General features: G+C 38.8%; 1 protein-coding gene across 2 annotated transcripts in view; it reads left to right on the plus strand.

The window, feature by feature from the left end:
* LOC150078032 (putative phosphorylase b kinase regulatory subunit alpha) overlaps positions 1 to 23562 on the plus strand; it is a 608767-nt gene that overhangs the window by 450290 nt on the left and 134915 nt on the right. For both annotated transcript variants that reach the window (XM_090384728.1, XM_090384727.1), the window contains exon 23: positions 3277 to 3354. In XM_090384728.1, the coding sequence (XP_090240854.1) occupies positions 3277 to 3354 (78 nt within the window). The remainder of the gene's footprint in view (positions 1 to 3276; positions 3355 to 23562) is intronic.

The raw sequence follows: 23562 nt of genomic DNA on the forward strand, positions 1-23562 counted from the left end.
GATGTGAAGTATATTTTCATGGCACTTTCTTGGTCTGCTTATCCCACTAGTGGGCACCATGAGCACCAAAGCATATCTACGCATCATTGCAGATCAACTACATCTGGCAGTGTTGCATGTTTGAACCTACGAGCAAGGGTAATTGTAGGATGACATCAGCTATCCTCTTTGTGACTTGTGTAAAAGAATGGTTTGAGGAATATGAGGAAGGCCTAAAACATCTGTCCCGGCTTGCCTAGTCCTCAGATTTTAACCCTGTTGAGCCTCTAAGCACTATAAGTTGAATTTGGAAAGGCTTCTTCATTAGAATAATTCCCTGCCCACATCATTCCAGGAATTGAGGGCAATTTTGTTACACGAATTGTCCCATTTTCACTTTTCAATATGCTGTTGACTCTATTCCACGAACAGCAATTTAGACCAACAACAATATCATACATGTTATTATCTTATGGTCCAATAAAGTGGCCAGGCAGTGTATATACATACATAATTATTGTATGTATGATATCTATAAATTTTATGCATTTTAAGGGTCATTTTGACTTGTTTCATGGAATGATAAATCAGAACTACCTTAAAAAGAGAAAAAAGAAAGAAAAGCCCTTATAACCTCCAGCTTAGACCAACTTAGAAATGTTCAAAAATAACCCGAAGAACGCTTCTCCAGTGAGTGATGGGTTTGATTTTATGCCTTGCCAAGTGGTAAGTATGTAGAAAATTGTACCAGCCAAGTACAGTTTTCTCCGGGGGGGGGGGGGGGGATAAGTTTTATTTCCTTTAAAATGGAGTTTTATCTCCATTATTTAAAACTAGACTTTTATGTATTAATCCAGAGAAATCAAGACAAATAGTTACATATATAATATCAATAATTAAAAGTCAAAAGTGTTTAGTGGCGTTAAAAGATATGACACCAGAAACATGGCTGATATTGTCATATGAATATTTAGTGCTGCTTTATTTCACTAATTTCAATAAAATGCTAAAATATCCCAGAGAAATATATTGCTATATGTAAATTATAAATGAAGCAGTCTGATGACATAAGCTTTTTTAACATTTCTGTATGTAACAATAGTTGTATTAGTTTAGGTGGTCTCTAGATATCAAAGCCAATAGTTTCACTTCTATGAGGTGGCCTCATAATATGATATGCCATAGATATGATAAATCTGAGGCATACAATGCAAGATAGTTAACTAATGAATAGGTTTGTGCTATACAAAGGGTACTAGGAAAGTTTTGCAATACAGCTTTGTTTATTTAATTTTTTCAAAGTAATTTCCTCTACATTCAATACACCTCTCCATCCTCCGAAACCAATCTTTAAACCAGTTCTGCCAAGTTTCACTAGGGAGTAAAGCACACTTGTTGTCCCAAGCCCGTAGAAGGTCCTCATCACTGGAAAACCGCCTCCCTTTTAGCTTCATTTTCACATGCGGGAACAGTGCAAAGTCGCAGGGAGCAAGGTCTGGACTGTAGGGAGGGTGCTCGAGAAGTTTCAGTCCTGTCGTGGTCAAATATTCGGTGCAGGCTTTGGCGCGGTGAGCTCTAGCATTATCGTGATGGAGGTACCAGGTGTCCATTCTTGACTTTGGCCGCAGGTTCTTCATAGATCCAATGACTTTAGGCAGGCATTGTTCAGTATACCACTTAGCTGTGACTGTCTTCTGCGTGTCCAAAACGACACGTTCCACAATTCCACTCGATTTTAAAAATACAGCTATCATTTTCTTCTTTACAGATCGGGATTTTCTGACAATTACGGGTGTGTCGTCATCATCAAAGACCCAAACTTTGTTTTGAGCCTTGGTCGGCAGATCGTAATAGTACAGCCAAGTCTCGTCACCTGTCACGATGTTGTTCACATACTGAGATTGTCCCTTATCAAACTTTTTTAACATCTCCCGACACCAAGTCAAACGTCGTGTCATCTGCTCTTCAGTCAGTTGATGCGCCACCCAGAGAGAACAAAGTTTCTTCACGTGCAAATGATCTTGCAGAATCGAACGAATTGCTGGTGCATTTAGGCCCAAAGTATCCTCTATCTGTTGGTAGGTCACTCGCCTGTTTTCGTCAAGCATTTTCCTCACAGCAGTAACGTTTTCCTCCGTAACTGACGTTCGTGGCCTTCCCGGCCTCTCAGAATCCTCCATAGTGAAATTTCCCCTTTGGAATTCTCTATACCACCTGAATATCATTGTACGATGTGGACAATCATCATCTAGTGCAAGAGTCATTTCTTCTAAGCACTGGTCTATGGTTAAACCACGCACGAAATTATACCGCAAAACTGTCCTTATCTCATTTCGTGACCACGATGCCATCACAAGCACTTTACACTCTCACTACTAATGAATAACTGAGCCCATCGACTTGGCACGGCGGCTACTATGCACGTATGAACATGTCTCAACATGCAGCAACAAGCAGCTTCCTGTGATTCATTGTTGCGTCATATTGCAAAACTTTCCTAGTACCCTTTGTAGTATCAGTTTAAACGATAAATGATGCCAATTTTGTAACTACTAAGTAGTTGGCTACGTATAAACATGATGCTACAGCACACACCTGTACGTTAGTTAACTTCTTCATAACCTGAGGCTATTGCCCTAAACAAATCATGTGATTTTCAGTTACTGTACACCTCCAGGCATCTTTCATATTGTGGAGTTATACTTCGTAACTGGGTTGTCATTTCAACACCAGGGTACCTGCCCACCCACCCATGAAGAGTCAATAAGATCTGAGTGGGTGGTGGTATCCGCCGAGAATAAGTAACAGTAGTCTCCACTATTAGAGAAGTGTTACTTATTCGAGGTAGTGCAATACCATGGCAACTGATTATGATGGCATTCACAGTGAGTTGCCACAATTGCCATAAACAAATTATGTAACGCAAGATAGTTTATTATATAGTTTGTATGAGGTAAGTTTGCCACATGTTCGAAACTTAAACTTTAGTGCTACAGACATTTTGTAGTTTTTGTTCCATAATTCTTCTTACCCTGTTCGTGTACCTTCCCATATAAGCTTTAATATGTTATTTTTAGTGTATTTGCTCAGATAAAGAATAGTGATGTTTGTATTGAGATCTTGAAATATATAGAAATTTTTTTCATACATAGACTGCAATAAATTTGCGCATTACTGTATTACCTCATATTTTGCCTATGAAGAAATAAAATTTTTAAATGTGAATCCCAAAATGTGTGCGGTTTTTTTTTTTTTTTTTTTTTTTGCATACCCTAATTTTTGTCTTTATTATTTTAGGCATGCCATGAAAAAAAGTGGGCTCTTGTAAGACACATTGCAGGCATGTTAGGTAAAAGAGTGGAAGATCTTGCTAAGGTAAAATATAAATATTCTGTTTAAGCTTATAATGTACTGTATATTTAAATCAGTAGTATTAATCTAATTAAATTTCAAACATTAAAAACAAAACTATATACTTTATTTCTGTTTTTATGTCTTATATAAGGTCTAATATTAAATCCTGAATGGGAATCAATCAAGAAAGTAATCATAGAAGCTATTAAGCTTTTTATACCAACTAAGAGATATTGTTCACCTTGAACAGATGAAATGATGAGACCAGTAGCAGAAAATGCTTGTGATGTTTATAAATTATCAGAGATCACAGAAAATATAGAGTAACTATAAACTAATCTATAATGAAGTCACCACCCATGGTAAGACAGATTATGAGAAGCGTTGGGCTATTAATGGAAAGAAAATAGTAAAGTTCTTTGCTTATGCCAAACTAGAAGGAAAGGAATGAACCATGGTGACCCACAAGATATGGGTCACCATGGTGACCCACAAGATATGAATGGCATAACTGTTGATGATCCTGTTCAGAGTGCTGACAAACTGAATAAGTATTTTGTATCTACATTCATGTATGAAATTTTTAGGGATTAGCATTAGCATTAGCATTAGTAGAGGCATATGATGCAAGAAAGCAAGCTTATTCAGCATCAGCCAAAAAAAAAAAAAAAAACACACACACCACTCCCATTTCACCCCTCCGTTCGTTCGAAATACCTGTCCAGTTGAGCTTTAAATTTGTTTAGGCTATCAACTTCAACAACAAGTGATGGAAGTCGGTTCCACCAACCAACCACCCGCTGGCCAAAGGCAAATTTCCGCACATCTATCCAACATCCGTCCTTCCTCAATTTGAATTTATGCCCTCTGAGGTGATTATTCTGAGCAAGATGAAGAATCCCATTGGCATTGAGCATGCTCAAACCATTCAAAGCCTTATACACCTCTATCAGATCACCTCGCCGGTGCCTAGTCTCCAGACTCTGTAATTTGCAAAACTTAAGCCTTTCTTCGTAAGAGCAACCATTTGTTCCATTCACTAATCTTGTTGCCCTTCTCTGTACCCATTCCAGCAGCTCTACATCCTTCTTGAAATGAGGCCCCTAGACCTGTCTGTATACAGTACTCAAGATGTGGCCTAACCATTGCCTTATACAAGGGAATAATCACTTCCTTATCCCTGCTAGAAAAATTCCTGTATATCATTGACAAGACACCATGACCTACTCTTGCAGCTCGTCTGCACTGCTCAGAGAACTTCATATCTGCCTGCACAATTACCCCCAGGTCCTTTTCATTCTCCACCACTGTCAGTGTAGTACCGCAGAGTTGATACGTTGCTCTGGGGTTACTGTTTCCCATATGTAGTACTTTACATTTGTCAATGTTAAACTTCATTTGCCACCTCTCAGCCCATCTGTTCAACATTTCCAGATCCTGTTGCAGCAGCATAGTGTCAGTAGTGTCCTTAACAACCCTGCCAACCTTTGTATCATCTGCAAACTTGGACATTAAACTTGATATCCCATCATCAATATCATTCATAAACACCGAAAACAACAACAGACCCAACACTGAACCCTGAGGAACTCCACTAATAACATTAGTCCACGTTGAGCAGTGTCCATTGATTACCACTCTCTGTCTTCTGCCACTCAGCCATCCCCTTATCCATAGCAGCAATTTGCCTACAATGCCACACTTTTCCAATTTGTGCAGCAGTCTTCCATGTGCAACAGTATCAAAAGCCTTTCTAAGATCCAAATATATAATATCAAAGTTATTCCCTGCATCCAGTTCTTTTGTGACTACATCATAGTATCCAATCAAATTGGTCAGGCAAGACCTGCCCTTAACAAAACCATGCTGCGTCTGAGCTATAACTGAATTCTTGTCTAGGTGATCCTGCAGTGCTTCTTTAACCAGTGCCTCCATTAATTTACCTGGAACAGAAGTTAAACTAATGGGTCTATAATTACTTGTGTCAGCCTTTGATCCTCCTTTGTGAATTGGGGTTACATTTGCACATCTCCAGTCTATGGGTACCTCCCCTGAGTCCAAAGAAGCTCTCATAATTATGGCTAGGGGTTTGCTTACTTCCTTTGCTGCCTCCTTTAATATAACTGGATAGATCCCATCCACCCCAGGTGCCTTTTTTATGTTTATCCTCAACAATCTCTCCTCCACTTTCCTCTCAGTTATTACAAAATCATCCAGCTTACTGCCAATGTTTACTTTACCTACATCATTCTCCTTCCTGAATGACTCCTCATGCGTGAATGTAGATGCAAAATACTCGTCTAGATTGTTAGCCACCTGAGCAATATCCAGTGGACCAATCTGATTCATCCCTTTCCTTCTTGAGTTTAAATATGTAAAGAACTCTTTTCTGTTTTTCTTTGCATCCTTTGCCAAGGATTTTTCGTAGTCTGCCTTTGCCTGCCTAATCTCCTTTGTGATTTGGTTACAGACCAACTTATATCTATCATAGGCTTCCATGTCACCCATTAATTTGTATGTATCCCATGCATTTTTCTTCTCTGCCACATGTCTCATTAGTCCATCTGACAATCATTTAGGCCTAAACCTTGAACAATATTTCTTAGTTGGTATGTAAAGCCTGGTAGCCTCCAATATTAGTTCCTTGAATGCTTCCAATTTTGAGTTTGCTGTTGGTAACGTCATCAGTTGGTCCCACTGTATAGAATTTAAATACTGTCTCAGTCCATCATAGTCGCCTTTATGAAAACAAAAACCCTTCCCTTTACCTCTGATGGTAGTTACCTCCTTGAGTAAATCCCACTTCAACACACTGTGATCACTGCCACCTAGTGGTTCATTTATCTGCAGATTCCTAATGCATGAAGAATCACTACTGATAATCAGATCAAGAGTATTGCTCCCTCTTGTTGCCTCACGAACATGCTGATGTAGAAAACAATCATCCAATAAATCCACAAAAGCCTTGCTAGTGTGCGAGTGACCAACCCACAAATTCCAGTCAATATCTGGGAAATTAAAATCCCCCATTATAAGACTCTCTGATTTACTGGCCCACTCTATTTCCCTGTACAATATCTTATTATACTCATCAGAGTCATTAGGCCTATAGCACACTCCTACTCTCAATTTTGATTTCCCTATGCTTATGTCACACCAAACTGACTCGACACTGCCCTGTCCATCGATGTCGACTGGCTTCACTTCCTTCGACTTTGTGTTTCTTAATTAATAGCATAACCCCTCCTCCCCTCCTGTCCTGTCTATCCTTTCTATACACATTGTATTCCCCAAATTCCAGTTCCACATTACTTATATCTGTGTGACACCACGTCTCTGATATCCCAACAATATCTGCCTTTGATGTTTTGAGCAATACCTCAAATTCATCAAATGTATTTACCAAACTCCTAGCATTGGTGTACACGCAGGTATACATGCACCTGTTTCTATTCTTAGCTACCCTAACACAACCCATGTGTTTACTTGTACCGCAATGACTCCCAGCAGTCTCTGAAATATCCTGCATCTTGTTTTTCAGGCTTCTGCTCATTTCAATAGAAGCAGTGCAAGAATCACTTCCACCTCTGCCAGTGGCTACTGTTAATCTATTAGTCCTTGTATCCCCCTAAACTAGCAGTTTTCCGACCCACCTAACACTGCCTCGACAGCATCAGCAAAAATTCTTGCACCCTTTCTATTTAAGTGTATCCCATCCCTGTAGAAGCAGTCTCTCCTGTTAACAAGTACAGTCCAGGCTGAAAAAAATTCTACCCCTTGAGCCTTGCACAATCCCTCCAGGGCCGAATTGATCGACAAGGCTCTCATCATATACTCCCTCCTATCGTGTCTGGGCAGAATTGCAGACACTTTCAAATTCAACCCTAATTCACGGCTTTTTTTCAACAGTGACCTGTACTTGCTAAGTAATTCCGCCGATCTCCTACTCTTAATATCATTGGTGCCAACGTGTACAACTATATCACCTTTTGTGCCCTTAAAAGATGATATCCGCTCTACAACGTCATCAACCTTTGCCCCTGGCAGACATACCCTGGTCCTATTCCACCTATCCTTTTTTACAAAGCATGTTCCCCGTTTCCCCCTGACAATAGAGTCACAAACAACTACTAGTTCCTGTGGGACCAGCGCATTCTGCCTAGGGGGCTGCCTCTGTGTTGCCTGATGACCAAGTGCAAGCTCTGGCGTTGATGTGGGCAGCTGAGAGCTTGATGGGCCCCTCAATTTATTTCCTTCGAGGGCATCCACCCTGACCTTCAAGCTCTCATAAAGGCCCATAACAACGCTGAGTTGTCGCCTGATTTCCTTGCACTCCTTACATCGTGCACACACAAAGACATCCCCCTTGGCAGTATCATGTCCCGTACCCGACTGCTGCGCAAACATCAAGCAAACAGTGCATTTTAAAAGACTGTGATTCAGAGGGCAACTGGCCCCCCTCAGTTCTCCCCTGAACCACAGCATTCCCATTAGCTTGAACCTTTTGCTTTGCTGCTCTGGTCAGAGTCATGATTCCGTTTTAATTCAATAAAATTTCAAAACAAAAATTAAATCCTTAAGTTATATCCCAAAACAGTTATGTTATATATATATTTTTTTTTTTCGGTATCTAGTGTTTTCTACGAGTTCCCTTTATACAACTTCCGTATCACGTGTACCACTATAGTTATGTATTAATTATTTGTTACGATTAAGTCGTTATATATATATAGAGTTAAAAATACAATTTAATTGACAATAAAGTTTATCAAGATTAATAGATTTACTGATTAATTGACAATATTATATTATGCACTATACTACACTAAGCTTATGCTATCGTGTAAAAATGGCGGGAATTCTCGAACGGTACTTCTACGGACTCGTAAGTATTGATTAGCTTCCAAATCTCGCTATCTCAATTTAGAATAAACTAAGGATCCTGACTAGGTCTATAATCTACTTATAGAAGATAATTTGATATAACAATTGGTTAATAAATCGACTAAATTTGGTTAAAAAAAAAAGACCTCTCGTTCAATTTGTAACACGTGGATTTGATACCGTTACTGATACTAAGTAATACCTACAAAATCTCTGTCTAAGTTAAACTTTAAACTAAGTATCGTAACTAGGAATATAAAGCTACTCTAGAAAATAAGTTAATATGACAATTTAAGCTAATAAATCAGAAAATAAATCAGGAAAAACTTCTCTGTTCCAAGAGCTTCAAGGAGCTACGGCCGCACAGGCTAACCTCGCACCCAGACTCCAATGGATGGGAATACCAGAAGTATACCAAGTTATAACTGGGAGATAATTGACTTTGTGGTAGCTGAGAAGAAAGTGGAAGAGAAAGTTTTGAAGCTAAAAGTAAATAAAGTACCTGGGGACTCTATCCATATATCATTAGCATTAGTAGAGGCATACAATGCAAGAAAGCAAGCTTATGCAGCATCAGCCAAAAAAAAAAAAAAAAAAAAGAACCCTCCCATTTCACCCCTCCATTTGTTCCAAATGCCTGTCCAGCTCAGCCTTAGATTTAGGCTGTCAAATTCCACAACAAAAGAAAGAAGTCTGTTCCTCCATTCAACAATCTACTCGCTAAAAGAAAATTTCTGGACATCTATTCTACAACTGTCTTTCTTCAATTTGAATCTATGCCCGCTCAGGTTCTTAATCTGAAAGAGGACGAATCCCATCAGCATTCGGCTTGCTCAACCCATTCAAGGCTTTATACACCTCAATCAGATCACCTCGCAGGTGCCTCATCTCCAGGCACTGCAATTTGCAGAACTTAAGCCTTTCTTGGTAAGAGCACCCCTTTGTTCCCCTCACACCTTGTTGCCCTTCTTTGTACTCATTCTAGCAACTCTACATCCTTCCTAAAATGAGGCCTCCACACCTGTACACAGTACTCTAGGTGTGGCTTGACCATTGCCTTGTATAACAGGATGGTCATTTCCCTGTCCCTGCTAGCAAAATTCCTATATATATATCATTGACAAGATTCTATGACCTGCCCTTGCAGCCCCTCTGCACTGCTCAGGAAACTTCATATTTGACTGCACAATCACTTTCCAGTTGGTACGTTTCTCATGGGTTATTGCTACCCATATGCAGTACTTTGCATTTATAAATGTTAAACTTCAGTTGCCAGTTGGAGTAGTATACAGTCTTTACTGCCGTTAACAACCCTGCCAACCTTTGTATCATCTACAAGATTTGACATTAAACCTGATATACCTTCATCAATATCATTGATAAATATACAAAACAACAATGGGCCCAACACCGAACCCTGGGGAACTCCACTAATAACATTTGTCCACGATGAGCAGTGTCCGTTGATTACCACTCTCTCTTGTCCACTCAACCATCCACGCTTTTTGTCAATTAACAACAAAGAGACACAATTTGGCCTTAGCAGCCCTTGTGTCGTTAAACTGAACTACAACAACTCATCCATCCCTTTATCCATTGTAGCAGCTTACCCTTAATGCTCAATGCTATACCTCTTCAATTTGTACAGCAGTCTTCAATGTACAACAGCATCAAAAGCTTTCCTGAAATCCAAGTATATGATATCAAAATTATTTTTGGCATTCCTTTGTGTCCTTTGTTCCTTTGTGACCACATCATAGTATCCAATCAACTTGGTCATTCAAGACCTCCCTTTAATAAACGCATGCTATGTCTTAACTATTACTGCCAACTTGTGAGATGATCCTGCAGTGCTTCTTTAACCAGTGATTCCATTATTTTCCCCAAAACATCACCTTTTTAACCCCCTTTGTGAATTATTTATACATTTGCACACCTCCTGTCCATGGGGACCTCCCTGAGTTCAAGGAAGCTCTCATAATTTTGGCTAAGGGTTTGCTTACTTCCTTTGCTGCCTCCTTTAATATAACTGGATAGATTCTGTCTCCACCCTAGGTGCCTTGTTTAACTTCAACAATTTCTCCTCCACTTTGCTCTCAGTTATTACAAAATCACTTAGCTCCTTGTTAGAGTTTGATAAACTTCTGGCATTCCTCTCCTTGAATAACTCTTCATGTGTGAATGTAGATGCAAAATACTCATTCAGTTTATCAGCTACCTGAGCATGATCATCAAAAGTCAACCCATCTATGTTAAGTGGTACAATCTGATTCATCCCTTTCCTTCTAGAGTTTACATAAGTAAAGAACTCTGCTGTTTTCTTTGCCAATTATTTCTCGTAATCTGCCTTCACCTGCCTAACCTACTTTGTGACTTGATTATAGACTAGTTTATATCTGCCATAGGCGTCAGTTATATCTGCCATAGGCGTCAGTGTCAGTGATACTTTATATGCATTCCATACATTTTTCTTCTCTGCCACGAGCCTCATTAATTCATCTGACATCCATTTAGGCCTGAACCTTGAAGTGTATTTCTTAGTTGGAATGAAAAGCCTAGTAGCCTCCAAAATTAAGTCTCCGAAAGCTTCCCATTTAGAATTCGACATTGGTAGCATCATCAGTTGATCCCACTGTACAGAATTTAAAAACTGTCTGAGACCCCTGTAGTCACCTTTACGAAAGTAAAAGCCATTCCCTTTAGCCTTGGTGGTAATTACATCTTTAAGTAATTCCCACATCAGTACATTGTGATCACTGTCACCCAGTGGTTCCTTTATCTGCAAATTTTTAATGCATGAATAATCACTGCTGATAATTAGATCAAGAGTATTACCCCCTCTGGTTGCCTCTCGAACATGTTACTGTAGAAAGCAGTCATCCAATAAATCCACAAAAATCTTGCTAGTGAGCGAGTGACCAATCCACAAGTTCTAGTCAATATCTGGAAAGTTAAAATCCTCCATTATTAGACATTCGGATTTACTGGCCCACTCTATTTCTCTGCACAATTGCTCATTATACTCATCAGATTCATTAGGTCTATAACACACTCCTACTCTCATTTATCTTACACCAAACAGACTCAACATTGCATTTTCCACCAACATCAATTGGGTGCACTTCCTTTGATTTTATATGTTTATTAACTAGCAACATAACCCCCTCCTCCCTTCCTGTCCTGTCTGTCCTTTCTGTACACATTGTACTCCCCAAATTCCAATTCTGCATTGCTTATGTCTGTGTGACACCACGTCTCTGATATCCCAGCAATATCTGCATTTGATGTCTTGACTAGCACTTCAAGCTCATTAAATTTATCAACTATACTCCTAGCATTGGTGTACATGCAAGTATACATCACCTGTTTCTTCTCTTAGTTACCCTAACACAGCCCATGTATTTATTTGTCCCACTATGACTCCCAGCAATCCTGGAAATGTCCATTGCTTTGCTTTCCAGGCTGCTGCTCATTCTAATAGAAGCATGCAAGAATCACTTTTGCCTCTGCCTGCGGCCACTGTTAACCTTTTACTTTGTGTATTCCCATCCCCCCCAAGCTAGCAGTTTTCCGGCCCACCTAACACAGCCTCAGTAAATATTCTTGCACCCTTTCTATTTAAGTGTACCCCATCCCTGTAGAAGCAGTCTCTCCTGTTAACAAGCACAGACCAGGCTGAAAAAAATTCTACCCCTTGAGCCTTGCACAATCTCTCCGGTGCCAAATCGATTGACAAAGCTCTCATGATATATCCCTCCTATCGTGTTTGGTCAGAATTTCATGTTAAGACTTGAATTTCACATTTCAAGTGTTATTCGACACTTTCACATTCAACCCTAACTCGTGACTTTTTTTTTTTTAACATTGACCTGTACTTGTTTAATAAATCTGCAGAACTCTTAATGTCATTAGTTCCAACATGTACAACAATATCAACTTTTGTGCCCTTAAAAGGTGATATCTGCTCTACAACATCATCAACTTTTGTTCCTGGCAGACATACCCTGATCCTGTTCCATCTATCCTTCTTGCATAGTATATTCACTGTCTCACTGACAATAGAGTCACCAACAATAACTAGTTCCTTTGGGACCAGCGCATTCTGCCCTGGAAATTGCTTCCATGTTGCCTGATGCACAGGAGTGAGCTCTGTCGTTGGCAATTGAATTTTAACATTAATAAATGCAAAAGTACCTGCTGGCATATTTTTATGGGTGGAAATTGAAAAACACCTAGGTGGAAATTTTATAGTTTAGCATGGATTTCTCTCTGAGTGCAGACAATCTGCTAAGATAGATTGTTTTGTCATTGCTTATGGGGTTTCAATGATATACAGGAATTTTGCCAGCAGGGATGAGTTGATTATCCTGTGTATAAGTTAGTGGTTAGGCAACATCTTAAGTATAGCATACAAGTCTTGAAACTTTGTTTTAAGAAAAACATGGATCTGTTGGAACACATGCATAGAAGGGCAACAAGATTATTCAAGTACTCAGTGGTTAAAAGCATAGTACTCTTACTATAAAGGATTTCAGTTCTGAAAATTGCAGTGCTTCAAAACTTGGCATCTGTACGGAGCTCTGATTGAAGTGTTAAAATATTCAAATAGCTTGAGTAAACTAAATGCTATTTTCATCCTTATCATTGCTAAATGCTAATGTCATCTTAAATTGAAGTGGATAGAGGATTGATTGTTGAAGCAAACTTCTATCTAGTGTCATAGAAGTGGGTAGTTTGAATGAATTATAGAAAAATTAGCCAAATTATTAAAGGAAATGGAAATATGAGATGCAGTAGTCCCACTTTTTTTGCTGATAATGTGTAAGCTGGCTTCCTTGTATCATTTGCCACTACTAATACTGAATAAGTCCATTGCTCTTGCTTTTAATATTTAAAAAGGTATGTTTTTTAAAATTTCATCTACTGAGTATTTATCTGGTATACGTGCAAGCACTGAATTCTGTGCATTAATTAAATGCATGATTAAACAGATTTATCCCATATATGGTTTCCATTTCTTAGTTGTTTCTCATGACCTTATGCAGTGCGTTCGTTTACACACTAAAATATGAAACAGTCTTAATACTTGCCTAATATGGTCTTTTCCTCCATCTCTCTCTCTCTCTCTCTCTCTCTCTCTCTCTCTCTCTCTCTCTCTCTCTCTCTCTCTCTCTCTCTCTCTCTCAGTTGTTTGTTAGAGGGTCATGGGATTGTCATAAACAACTCATAATTAACAAAGATTTCTCATCAGTACGTTGGTTCTTATATGAAGCAGACCAACAGTGCCATATCTATAAAAAAAACTCTGATAAAGCAATTTCATTGAAAGCTTCATTAACGTGACAGGAACACACACACAAGTTATATAAAAAGATATACACTGTTTTGTGAAATATGTAAATTTATTGCACCATTTTTTATTCCTTAAATTAAGAACAACCAGTGTAGCATGCCACCACTGAAAAAAAAACCACATTTAATAATAATAACTAAATACACAATAACTCTAATGAACTGCTATCATACAATTTTTTTATTGCAGGGCAATAAAACCATCGAGTTCTTTCAAATGAGTCATATTTTATTTGCTACCATTACATCTTAGTTGTTTTAAATCATTTGACAATAGCAGATATAGACAGAAATTGGTGACTCAGAGTTATTCACTGTGCTTCTCCACTTCATACTCATGCTTGCTATTGCTATCAGGAGAAGATTGGAGACTAATAACCTCCATACAAAAGTTACTCTGTGTGAAAGTCCGTATTATGCCAAGTGACATTTAACACTTCTATGAAATTTTTACTGTACAGTGTTCAGGGATACACACAGCTGAATTTTAAGCATATGTTATGGTATTTGTTATCATATGGTCACTATGCAAAAACTCCCATTTGCTTCAGTGCGTGCCTAACTGTCATACAGTTTTATTACCATGAAATAAAAAATGTTTGGTAGCAGTTTGTTTGTAAATTCAGCCTAATATTATTCCCTGATCATCTTAGTTCATGTGCAAAATCATGACAAAGATTTTCTAAAACTATATTGGTACAGAAAAGGTTTGAAAAGAGATACAGAAAAAGTATTGTGCTTTCATAGTATAGTGTACTTTGAAAATAAATTGTCTTACTGTAATTTTGAACTGTGTATTTAAGGACTAAAAAATTCCATACAGCCCAGAACAATTTGCTTATTAAAACTAATTTATTTTTTATTTGGTAAATGAATTCTGTTTAAGGCTATGCCATCACGTCTTATTACATTTCACTCAGAGCTCTAAACTCCATAATTTGTAGTAAAATCACTCTCCTGGTTCTTCTGAGATTCAACAAAACTGTCAGAATATATTATGGACTTATTCTTTGAAGGAAAGCATTAGTTAACAGACAATTAAATAAAAGATAAGGCCCACAATTAAACCTATTTGCAGTTATCAATTATTAATTATTCTATGGCCAAATTTGGAGTTCCAGAATTTCACATGTAAAAATCTTTTAAAATCACATATGTACCCTTTTGGTTAATACTCGCTTTATTGGAATCCGTAAATGTAGACTCAATTTAATGAAGACTCAGTTTAACAGACTTTGGTAACAGTGCATGGCATCCACTGACTCAACTACGAAACCCTGTAATATAATTGTCTCAGTCTGATATTTACCCTCAGAAAAAAATATTGTTTATATTTAACTCTTTCTTATATATATATACTGTGTGTGTGTGTGTGTGTGTGTGTGTGTGTGTGTGTGTGTGTGTGTGTGTGTGTGTGTGTGTGTGTGTGTGTGTGTGTGTGTGTGTGTGTACGCATTAAATCCAGTGATGTCTTGTTTCCCTAGTGGCAGTTGAAGATTTTATGTTTTTGTTTTATACTGTTATGTATATATGAACCTGTAGTATGTTTATAATAAATTTTTTTGTAACTTACCAAATGAAATGAATGTAATGTCCCCTCCCTTTTCTTTGGGGTGTGCCTATGATGTCTCTACTCAAGGTGTTTGCTCTGTTAGGACAAAATCCGCGCCCTCGGCAATCAAGGATTCATTAATCCCTGATCGCTGCAGCTCTGGATCGTGTTGTGATCAAGACTGAGCAATCACTTGGTGTTGCTCGGCCCCCACATAACCCTTTCTTTTATTTCTGCTTGTCTGTTCTGGCATGTTTTAAGATATTGGCAGAGAGAGACATAGAATAACACATAACAACATTTATCAAGTAAAGAAAGTCATATACACAACATACTTGCATCCTGGATTAACACAATGATTAAAGTATGCATTGCTTCCAAGTTCAAACTTAAAATTACTACAAGAATTTGCTTAAAGTTGTAAGATCATATAGTCAAGTACCTTCATAGTATTCTATGTTCTGCTTTCTAGACATATACATTCCTTGACTTTGTCACTTACAAAATAACGATAAGTTAGATAAACTATGATGTACGTAAAACCTTTCTATTCTACATATCTTTAAAGTAAATGGGAAATATTTTGTGATCACGCTATGGTGTCCTATCACCTTTTATCAAATATTCTCATTATACTTAAAGGACAAATATCGGTCCATATTATTTTTATTCCTTTTGACATTTAGTTTATTAGGAAAACCTTTCAGGTACTTTCGAAAATCATAGTTATTCCACCCATTATTGAATTGACACAGATTTTTTTAATCCTTAGGAAGAAAGCATTTAGTTTAACATAATTTTGCTGTCTCACACATTTCCATTCACACATAAGAAACTGTATGCTTATCAGATTAAGTAGTTATTGTCAAGAGCCAATGGTTTGGCTTCCCTCCTTCCAGTCAGATGCTAGGGCATTGTCCCAAGCTCGAAGATTTTTTCTATGCATTGCTCTTCCACTTCTGCTGCTTCATTCGGATCGGACGGTGCAGTCAAAGTCTGAAGAGGCTTCGGCAAAATGGCAATGATCACTCTGACAGCAGCCACAGCATTGACAACCACAGGAATCAAATACACGATGGCAAACTGACAGAGCCAATGATGGCGACAACCACTGTTTGATGTCTTTTTGAGCCCTTTTTATATTTTGTACTCTCCTTTGTCTTAAGCAAACCTCTCTCATTGGCCACTAGAAGTCACATGTTTCTTGTGTAGGACAGTGCTAGGGTGACTCACAGCCCCAAAAGGGTCTCCTCATCTCTGGGTGTTTTATTTGGTGCCATGGTGTCAGAGACATTAATAAAAAATGCCCACCTACTTTCCCAGGCTGTCTTCTGTTCTTCCAAAACCTCCCACACCATCCGGTCCATTTCCCCGGCCATAAAACTTTTAAGCATCGCACTTGGCGTGAGAAATCAGGCTCCTGCATTCTTTGCTTGTACATTAATTAATTCATTTCTAGATCTGGTAAGGATTAGGGAAACTTTGCCTTACTTCTTATCAGATATGGAGAGATATTCTTAAAAACTTAGTTAGAGCGAGAGGGTTTTGCATTCCCTGGAATCCAGCCTTTGCCTAGCTACTGTGGGAATATTTTCTCTATTCTTCCATCCGACGGGTTCCCCAACAGCTTCACAGTTCAGGCTCGATGTTCCTCGGTTACAATATCAACAACTGAGCATTAGATTGGATTGGGTGGGATCACAGGGAAGGTAAAAACTCTCGGGCTAACAGTAAGTTATCTTCAGACTCATTTTGCTATGTTTGTGGATATTATATAAGTTGAAAGAATGTGAAGCATAACATTATTGTTGGCACCAAATTTTTCCGGGCATATGTACTCTATTTTGAAATGGCTATGGGTGATCAAGAAAAATTGTGGGCACTTTGTTTCTGCTCTCGTGGTTGCAGGTTACCATTAGATGAGAAGAATATACAAATTCCAGCTAAACCTCGGAACTTTTCGACTTCCACACAGACAAACTCTGGTGCAAATTGTTTCCCAATTAAGTATAGTGAATTTGAAGGTGTGATGAAGTTTAAGCCTTGGCAAAGAAGACAGTTGTTTGCACAAGCTGAACTAAATGATCTAGCAGAAGACTTGGATCTTTTGAAGAATTCAGTCCAGCTCTTAGGCTGTAGGTTCAGTGAAGGCCGTTTTCAGTACATTATTTCAAATGTTTAGGCGAGTGATGCTAAATTACATTCAGTATTTTTGACAGACCACAAAGAGAGTTGTTGCAAGGTGATAATTTCAAATTTCAGCAGTATTTCAATAAACATTTTAGGCATTTACAAATTACAGGATTGTGAAAATATTGTCAACGGCATGATTAGTGATTGGAAAAGACTAAGTTTTTCAAAACTAGCAAACATTTCATATGTTATGTGAGTGACAGTGAGTGATTTGACATATTGTTGGCATGAATGTGGAGGTTCATTTTGTGTACAGCTACCTTGATGTGCCATGAATGGGTTGAGCAGTCTCAATTCTGATGGGATTCTTCCACTTGCTCAGATTGCGAACCTGAGGGGGAATAAATTCAAATTGAGGAAAGACAGTTGTAGAATAGATGTGTAGAAATTTGCCTTTAGCCAGTGATTGGTTGATTGCAGGAACAAACTTCCATCTATCATTGTGGAAATTGATAGCTTAAATAAATTCAAGGAGGAACTCGACAAACTTTTAGAGGGAATGGATGTGTGAAATGGGTTTTTTTTTGACTGATTCTACATAAGCTTGTTTTCTTGCATCATATGCCTCTACTACTACTACTACTACTTTCCACAGAATATTGATGAAGAGCTGGGGTGAAAGGTTTCATCAAGGTTATATCGCACTATGGAGGAAAGGTGCCATGGTAAATGAAATGAGATAGTGATGGTGGGCTACTGTTGGTGTTTAAAAATTAAAGAATTTATGGGATGAGACAAAAGAGTTTCAAACATACAAAATTCGCCTGTGGAAAAAAATAAATAATATATATATATATTATTATTATTATTAGCCATATGGTGAAAGGAAGCTTAAGGCTTATACTGTACCAGACAAAAAAAATTTCTGAATTACCCCGAGAGAGAGAGAGAGAGAGAGAGAGAGAGAGAGAGAGAGAGAGAGAGAGAGAGAGAGAGAGAGAGAGAAGTAGAAGAGAATCATGAAGCAAGAGAAAAGAATGATGATATCCAGCTCAGGTGCCAAGCCCATATTCACCAGATGTGAGATGTGAGTATGGGCGGGGTACACATGTGAGTATGCTCCGGGGATATTCGGTGCATCATACTCACATGCTGACCTTTCCGCATCCTCCGTATTTAGTGGTCATGGGCTCGAACCCTGGTCTAATCAAGAAGTGTGTGCTATGCACTGCTGCTCCTGCCCACCTGACTACGGAGGCACCTGGATATGAGCCCCTGGGGTTATGTATATATAGATAAAAATATATAGAGCCTATAGGTAAAGGGTGCAGAGTAGTCTAAAGGTCCTACAGGTTGTCACATACATTCTCTCAGATATGCCAGACAAGCTGTACTTGCTACCTGGGAGTCTAAAAACGCTGAAGGAACTGATATTTGGGTGAAACTCGAGTCAAGTGGACCCAATTTCGGCGAAGTCCGGACGGTCTGTGACAGCCAAATCCTCTGCTTGCACCTTCACGATGGTGGGACTGTTAGTAATCCTGGGTAAACCTCCATGCACAAGTACATGGTGGGTGACCACACAAGTGTGAACCAACGTAAGCAGGGGTCAAGGTGTGGTGCCCACACCACATGGAGGAATGCCACCCCTCTATGTTACCAGGCAGTACTAGGTGTTAGATGACTCTCATTAACCGTGCAATACCACCACTTTGCTTATTGGAGGCTTGAAGTGGTGGAACCCATGTTTAGTCTCTAGAGCTAAGTTCCGGTCAACCCTTCCCCATCTCTTCCATCATGCAGTATGATTGATGACTTTTGAGGTTATGATGAATATCGTGGCGAGATCCAATATTCCTTACATTTCGAGGGTACAGCTCTAAAACGGTGTTCGCAGGCCGGCCGCTAGTTAGTATACCGGACCGAACCTATTGGTAACTCTCTAGGAGGCTTCCGGATCAGCTAGTGTATAATCTTGCTACCTGTACTCTGCCAGATAGTGACTGGAGAGAGTCCGAGTAGTGTGTATGCGGGGAGCATTGTTGAGGCCACGTCATGTCAAGGATCTGGGTATATTCTTACCACGTGTATGCCACATCCAAAAATTTCATTACTTCATACAGCATGTCCCACCCACTTTTTCTTACTATTGAATATATCATGAATTGTCAAACTAATAGAGCAAGCTTATCTGCGAAAAGATCTAAACCTCCCAAGGACTTCCTAATTCATTTCACAAATATATGTGGCCTCAATTCTAATCTCAACGATGTCCATTTCCACTTGCAGTCTGCCAAACCCCATGTACTTTTTCTGACAGAATCTCAGTTATTGGTTGATTCAACTACTGCTCATCTCAGATTCCCAAATTATTCGCTTTTTGATTCCTTTCGCCTCAATGGTGGTACTTCTGCATATGTTCTCTCTGATATTCCCTGTCAGAGACTTGGCAATTTGGAATCTCCTCTCTTTGATCTTCTCTGGCTTAAAATCTCTCTACCTCATTGTGTCAAATTCATCTGTTGTCTCTACCGTTCTCCCAACTCCACTAATCACTTGGAGCTCTTTAACTTCCTCTCTTTGCAACTTGACTTTCTCCAGTCCAACAAAGGAAATCCTATCCATAGTTTTGCCGATGATAGCACATTGCATCCCACTTTCCATTTTGAGAAACCTTGCCCTCCTCAATCATCTTCAACTTCTCGAAAATCTGCTTCCAATTCCTTAAATGCCGATTTTCAGGTAATTCTCCAGTGAGGCAAAGACAACTTTGTTGATTTCAACATTTCTAAAACTCAGTCTTGTGATGTGGTTACAAAGGAACTGGATACAAAAAATAATTTTGATATCATATTGGATTTCAGGAAATCTTTTGACACTGTTGCGCATGGAAGACTATTGTGCAAATTGGAGCAGAATGGTATTAAGGGCAAGTTGCTACAATGGATAAAAGGATGGTGGAGTGGGAGAAGACAGAGGGTGGTAATTAATGGGTGCTGCTCTTCGTGTACTAATGTTATCAGTTGAGTCCCACAGGGTTAGGTGTTGGGTCCTCTGTTGTTTTATATATTTATCAGTGATATTGATGAAGGTATATCAGGCTTAGTGTCGAAGTTTGCAGATGATACAAAGGTTGGCAGGGTTGTTAATGACAGTAACGGCAGTGTGCTACTGCAACAGGATCTAGATAATTTGGGCAGATGGGCTAAGAAGTGGCAACTGAAGTTTAACCTTGACAAATGCAAAGTACTGCATATAGGTAGAAGTAACCCCAGAGAAATGTACCAACTGTGTGGTACTACAAAATGGTAGAAAATGAAAAAGACCTGGGAGTAATTGTGCAGGCAGATATGAAGTTTTTTGAGCAGTGCAGACAGGCTGCCAGTGCAGGTATGGGGTTTTGTCAATGATATATAGGAATTTTGCTAGCAGAGAAAAGAAGGTGATTGTCCCTCTGTAAGGCAATGGTCAGGCCACGCCTTGAGTACTGCGTACAGGTCTGGAGGCCACATTTTAGGAATGATGTAGATTTGCTTGAGCATGTACAGAGAAGGGCAACAAGATTGGTGAGGGGAATGAAGGGATCCTCTTACCAAGAGAGGTTTAAGTTCTGCAAATTGCAGTGGCTGGAGACTAGGCACCCGCGCAGTGATCTGATTGAGGTATATAAGGCCTTGAATGGGTTGAGCATGCTGAATTCTGATGGGATCCTTCCACTTGTTCAGATTACAAATCTAAGGGGGCATAAATTCAAATTAAGAAAAGACAGATGTAGAATAGATGTGCGGAAATTTTCCTTTAGCCAGCGGGTGGTTAATTGCTGGAACAAACTTCCATCTGTCGTTGTGGAAGTTGATAGGTTGAATAAATTTAAGGAGGAACTAGACAGGCATTTGGAGGGAATGGTGTGATTTTTTTTTTTTTTTTCCTTTGGCTGATGCTGCATAAGCTCATACACTTGCTTTCTTGCATCATCACATGCGACTACTACTACTACTATCTCGCAAAAAAAGGATTCTTCTGCTCCTATGCTTGTCTTTAGTGACACTGATTTCTAGGCAAAATGATATATCTGTTTTGGGGATTACCCTGACTTCTAACTCTCTTGGCACAAGCACATTACAAATATTGCTTCCTCTGCATCTAAAAAACTTGGGTTTCTCTTTCGCTCTCGGCATTACTTTTCTTCCAAACAGCTGCTCACTCTGTATAAATGGCAAATCCGCCCTGCCATGGAATATTGTTCCCACATCTGGGTTGGTGCCCCCAAAACCTCTCTCAGTCTTCTTGATTCCATTCAGAAGAGGGCAGTTAGATTAATTAATGATTCATCTGTAACAGCGTCTCTCTCTACTCGCTGTCTCATAGACGTACTGTTTCTGCTACATGCCTTTTCTACAGATACTTCCACGAGCACTGTTCTTCTGAATTGGCTTCTATAATTCTCGCTCTCTCTTTCAAAACAGTTCGAACACGTGCCGCCGCCAGCCAACATCCATTTACTGTCCAACTTCAAACTCACAGAACCAACTTTTCATCTTCCTCGTTTATTCATTCAACTACTGTTTTCTGGAACAACCTTCCTTCATACATATTTCCTGAAAATTACAGTCTACAAAAGTTCAAGTCCAATGTCAACAAATATCTTTTTTTTTTTTTTCGTCTTCTCAACCTCCAACCCAAGCATAGTACTAAGTACTATAGGTTCTAATACCTCTCGTGTTTGGGGTTTACATAAAAAAAAAGAAAGAACTATTTGTTGAATCCATAGTAAAATTACAAGATTAAACCTGTAAAAAACATGAGATTAGTAATGTGAAATTATTCATTGTTGCAATTACAATGATTTTGGCATATTCTTTAAGAGTCAGCCACCAAAACCAAGAGGAAATTCAACAAATGAGCATGGGCCTACTGTGATAACAGAGTGAATAAATGCAGGAAAAGAGTGTGAAAGCTGACATATATCTCTCGGCTGACCGTGGTGAAAGTGGCGGAAGAAATACTAATAATAATTATAATAATAACAACTGGCATAAAAGTGAAAAAACTAAGAAAATAATATTCGAAGAAAGAAAGAAAAGCAATGAGATGGAATTAAAATAAATTTGTGAGTCAAGGCAGTTCTTAATTACGTGCCGTGCTGAAGCTGCACAGAGTGAAGAGGGCCTCGGAGTGCTCGCCTGTATGCAGCATAGGAGATTCCAAATGAGAGAGAGTTTCCCGCTAATTGTTGCCTTGTATATGTACAGGTGAAGCGACCTCATGTAGGAAAATGGAAATAATAGAATGTAGAATTATGATTGGGTGAGAATGGATTAAACGCATGTAGCATGCATCCCAGGAAAGCATAAAGAATTGACTGTAAAGTAGCGTGATATAGACGCTGAACTTATTGTAAGTTGAAAATTATAGTAAAAAATAGCATCTTGATTGCTTTCGAAAACCTGATTGCACTCAAAAAGGAAAGTAAATAGAGTTAGGATAGCAAATAGTATAATGAGGAATTGCAACCCCAAACTACCCGAGCAGTTCAGGGTTGCAGTTCCTGTTCCTCTAGTAGGACCCTGAACGAAGTTCTGGGAGTAGGTTACAAGTGTTTAAGGCGCTTCAGTGGGCAGGAGGAGCAGTGCGTAGCACACGCTTCTTGATTAGACCTGGGTTCGAGCCCCTGACCACCAAATATAGAGGATGCGGAAAGGTCAGGGAATGACCACCGCATATCCCGGAGCAATATGCGCACCTCCTGCCCACCTGGCCTTAGTTGCTAATGCTCCTAAAAAAAAAACAAAGTGTTTAAGTCAATTGTGTTGAAAATGGTGGAAAAACCATTTTTTACCAAATGGGGTAAAATTTTTAACCATTTTAGAGTTAAAACCGTTAATGTGTAACAAGTTTTAAAAAATAAAATAAAAATTTGTTAAAGTTAAGAAAATATATATCAAATTTAAAATAAGTAAACCCCATTTGATTAACCAGTTGGTGGGCACAAGTTTTTCAGACTGTGAGACACCGAAGAGGCTAAGGGGTATATGCTGTACATATTTACATAGCCTAATAGGTGCAGATGAATGCTTTACATTATACATTTTATATTAATAGGATGGCTGATTAATTTTTTGTAAAATAAAATATGGAGAGTTTTAATGAAATTAAAGTGTAGGTAGTTTTCTGGAAACTTGTTATCCAGCAATTTGTTATAGAGGCATCTTATGTTTAGGGTAACCAAGTTGTGGCTGTTACATATATTTTCCATTCTTATATATTGTGTGAGGATGATGATAGCATGAATTTTCTTTGCAATGTTG

Source organism: Mastigoproctus giganteus, chromosome 11 (genome assembly GCF_048544385.1).
Source record: "Mastigoproctus giganteus isolate SK-2022 chromosome 11, ASM4854438v1, whole genome shotgun sequence".
Taxonomy (NCBI): domain Eukaryota; kingdom Metazoa; phylum Arthropoda; class Arachnida; order Uropygi; family Thelyphonidae; genus Mastigoproctus; species Mastigoproctus giganteus.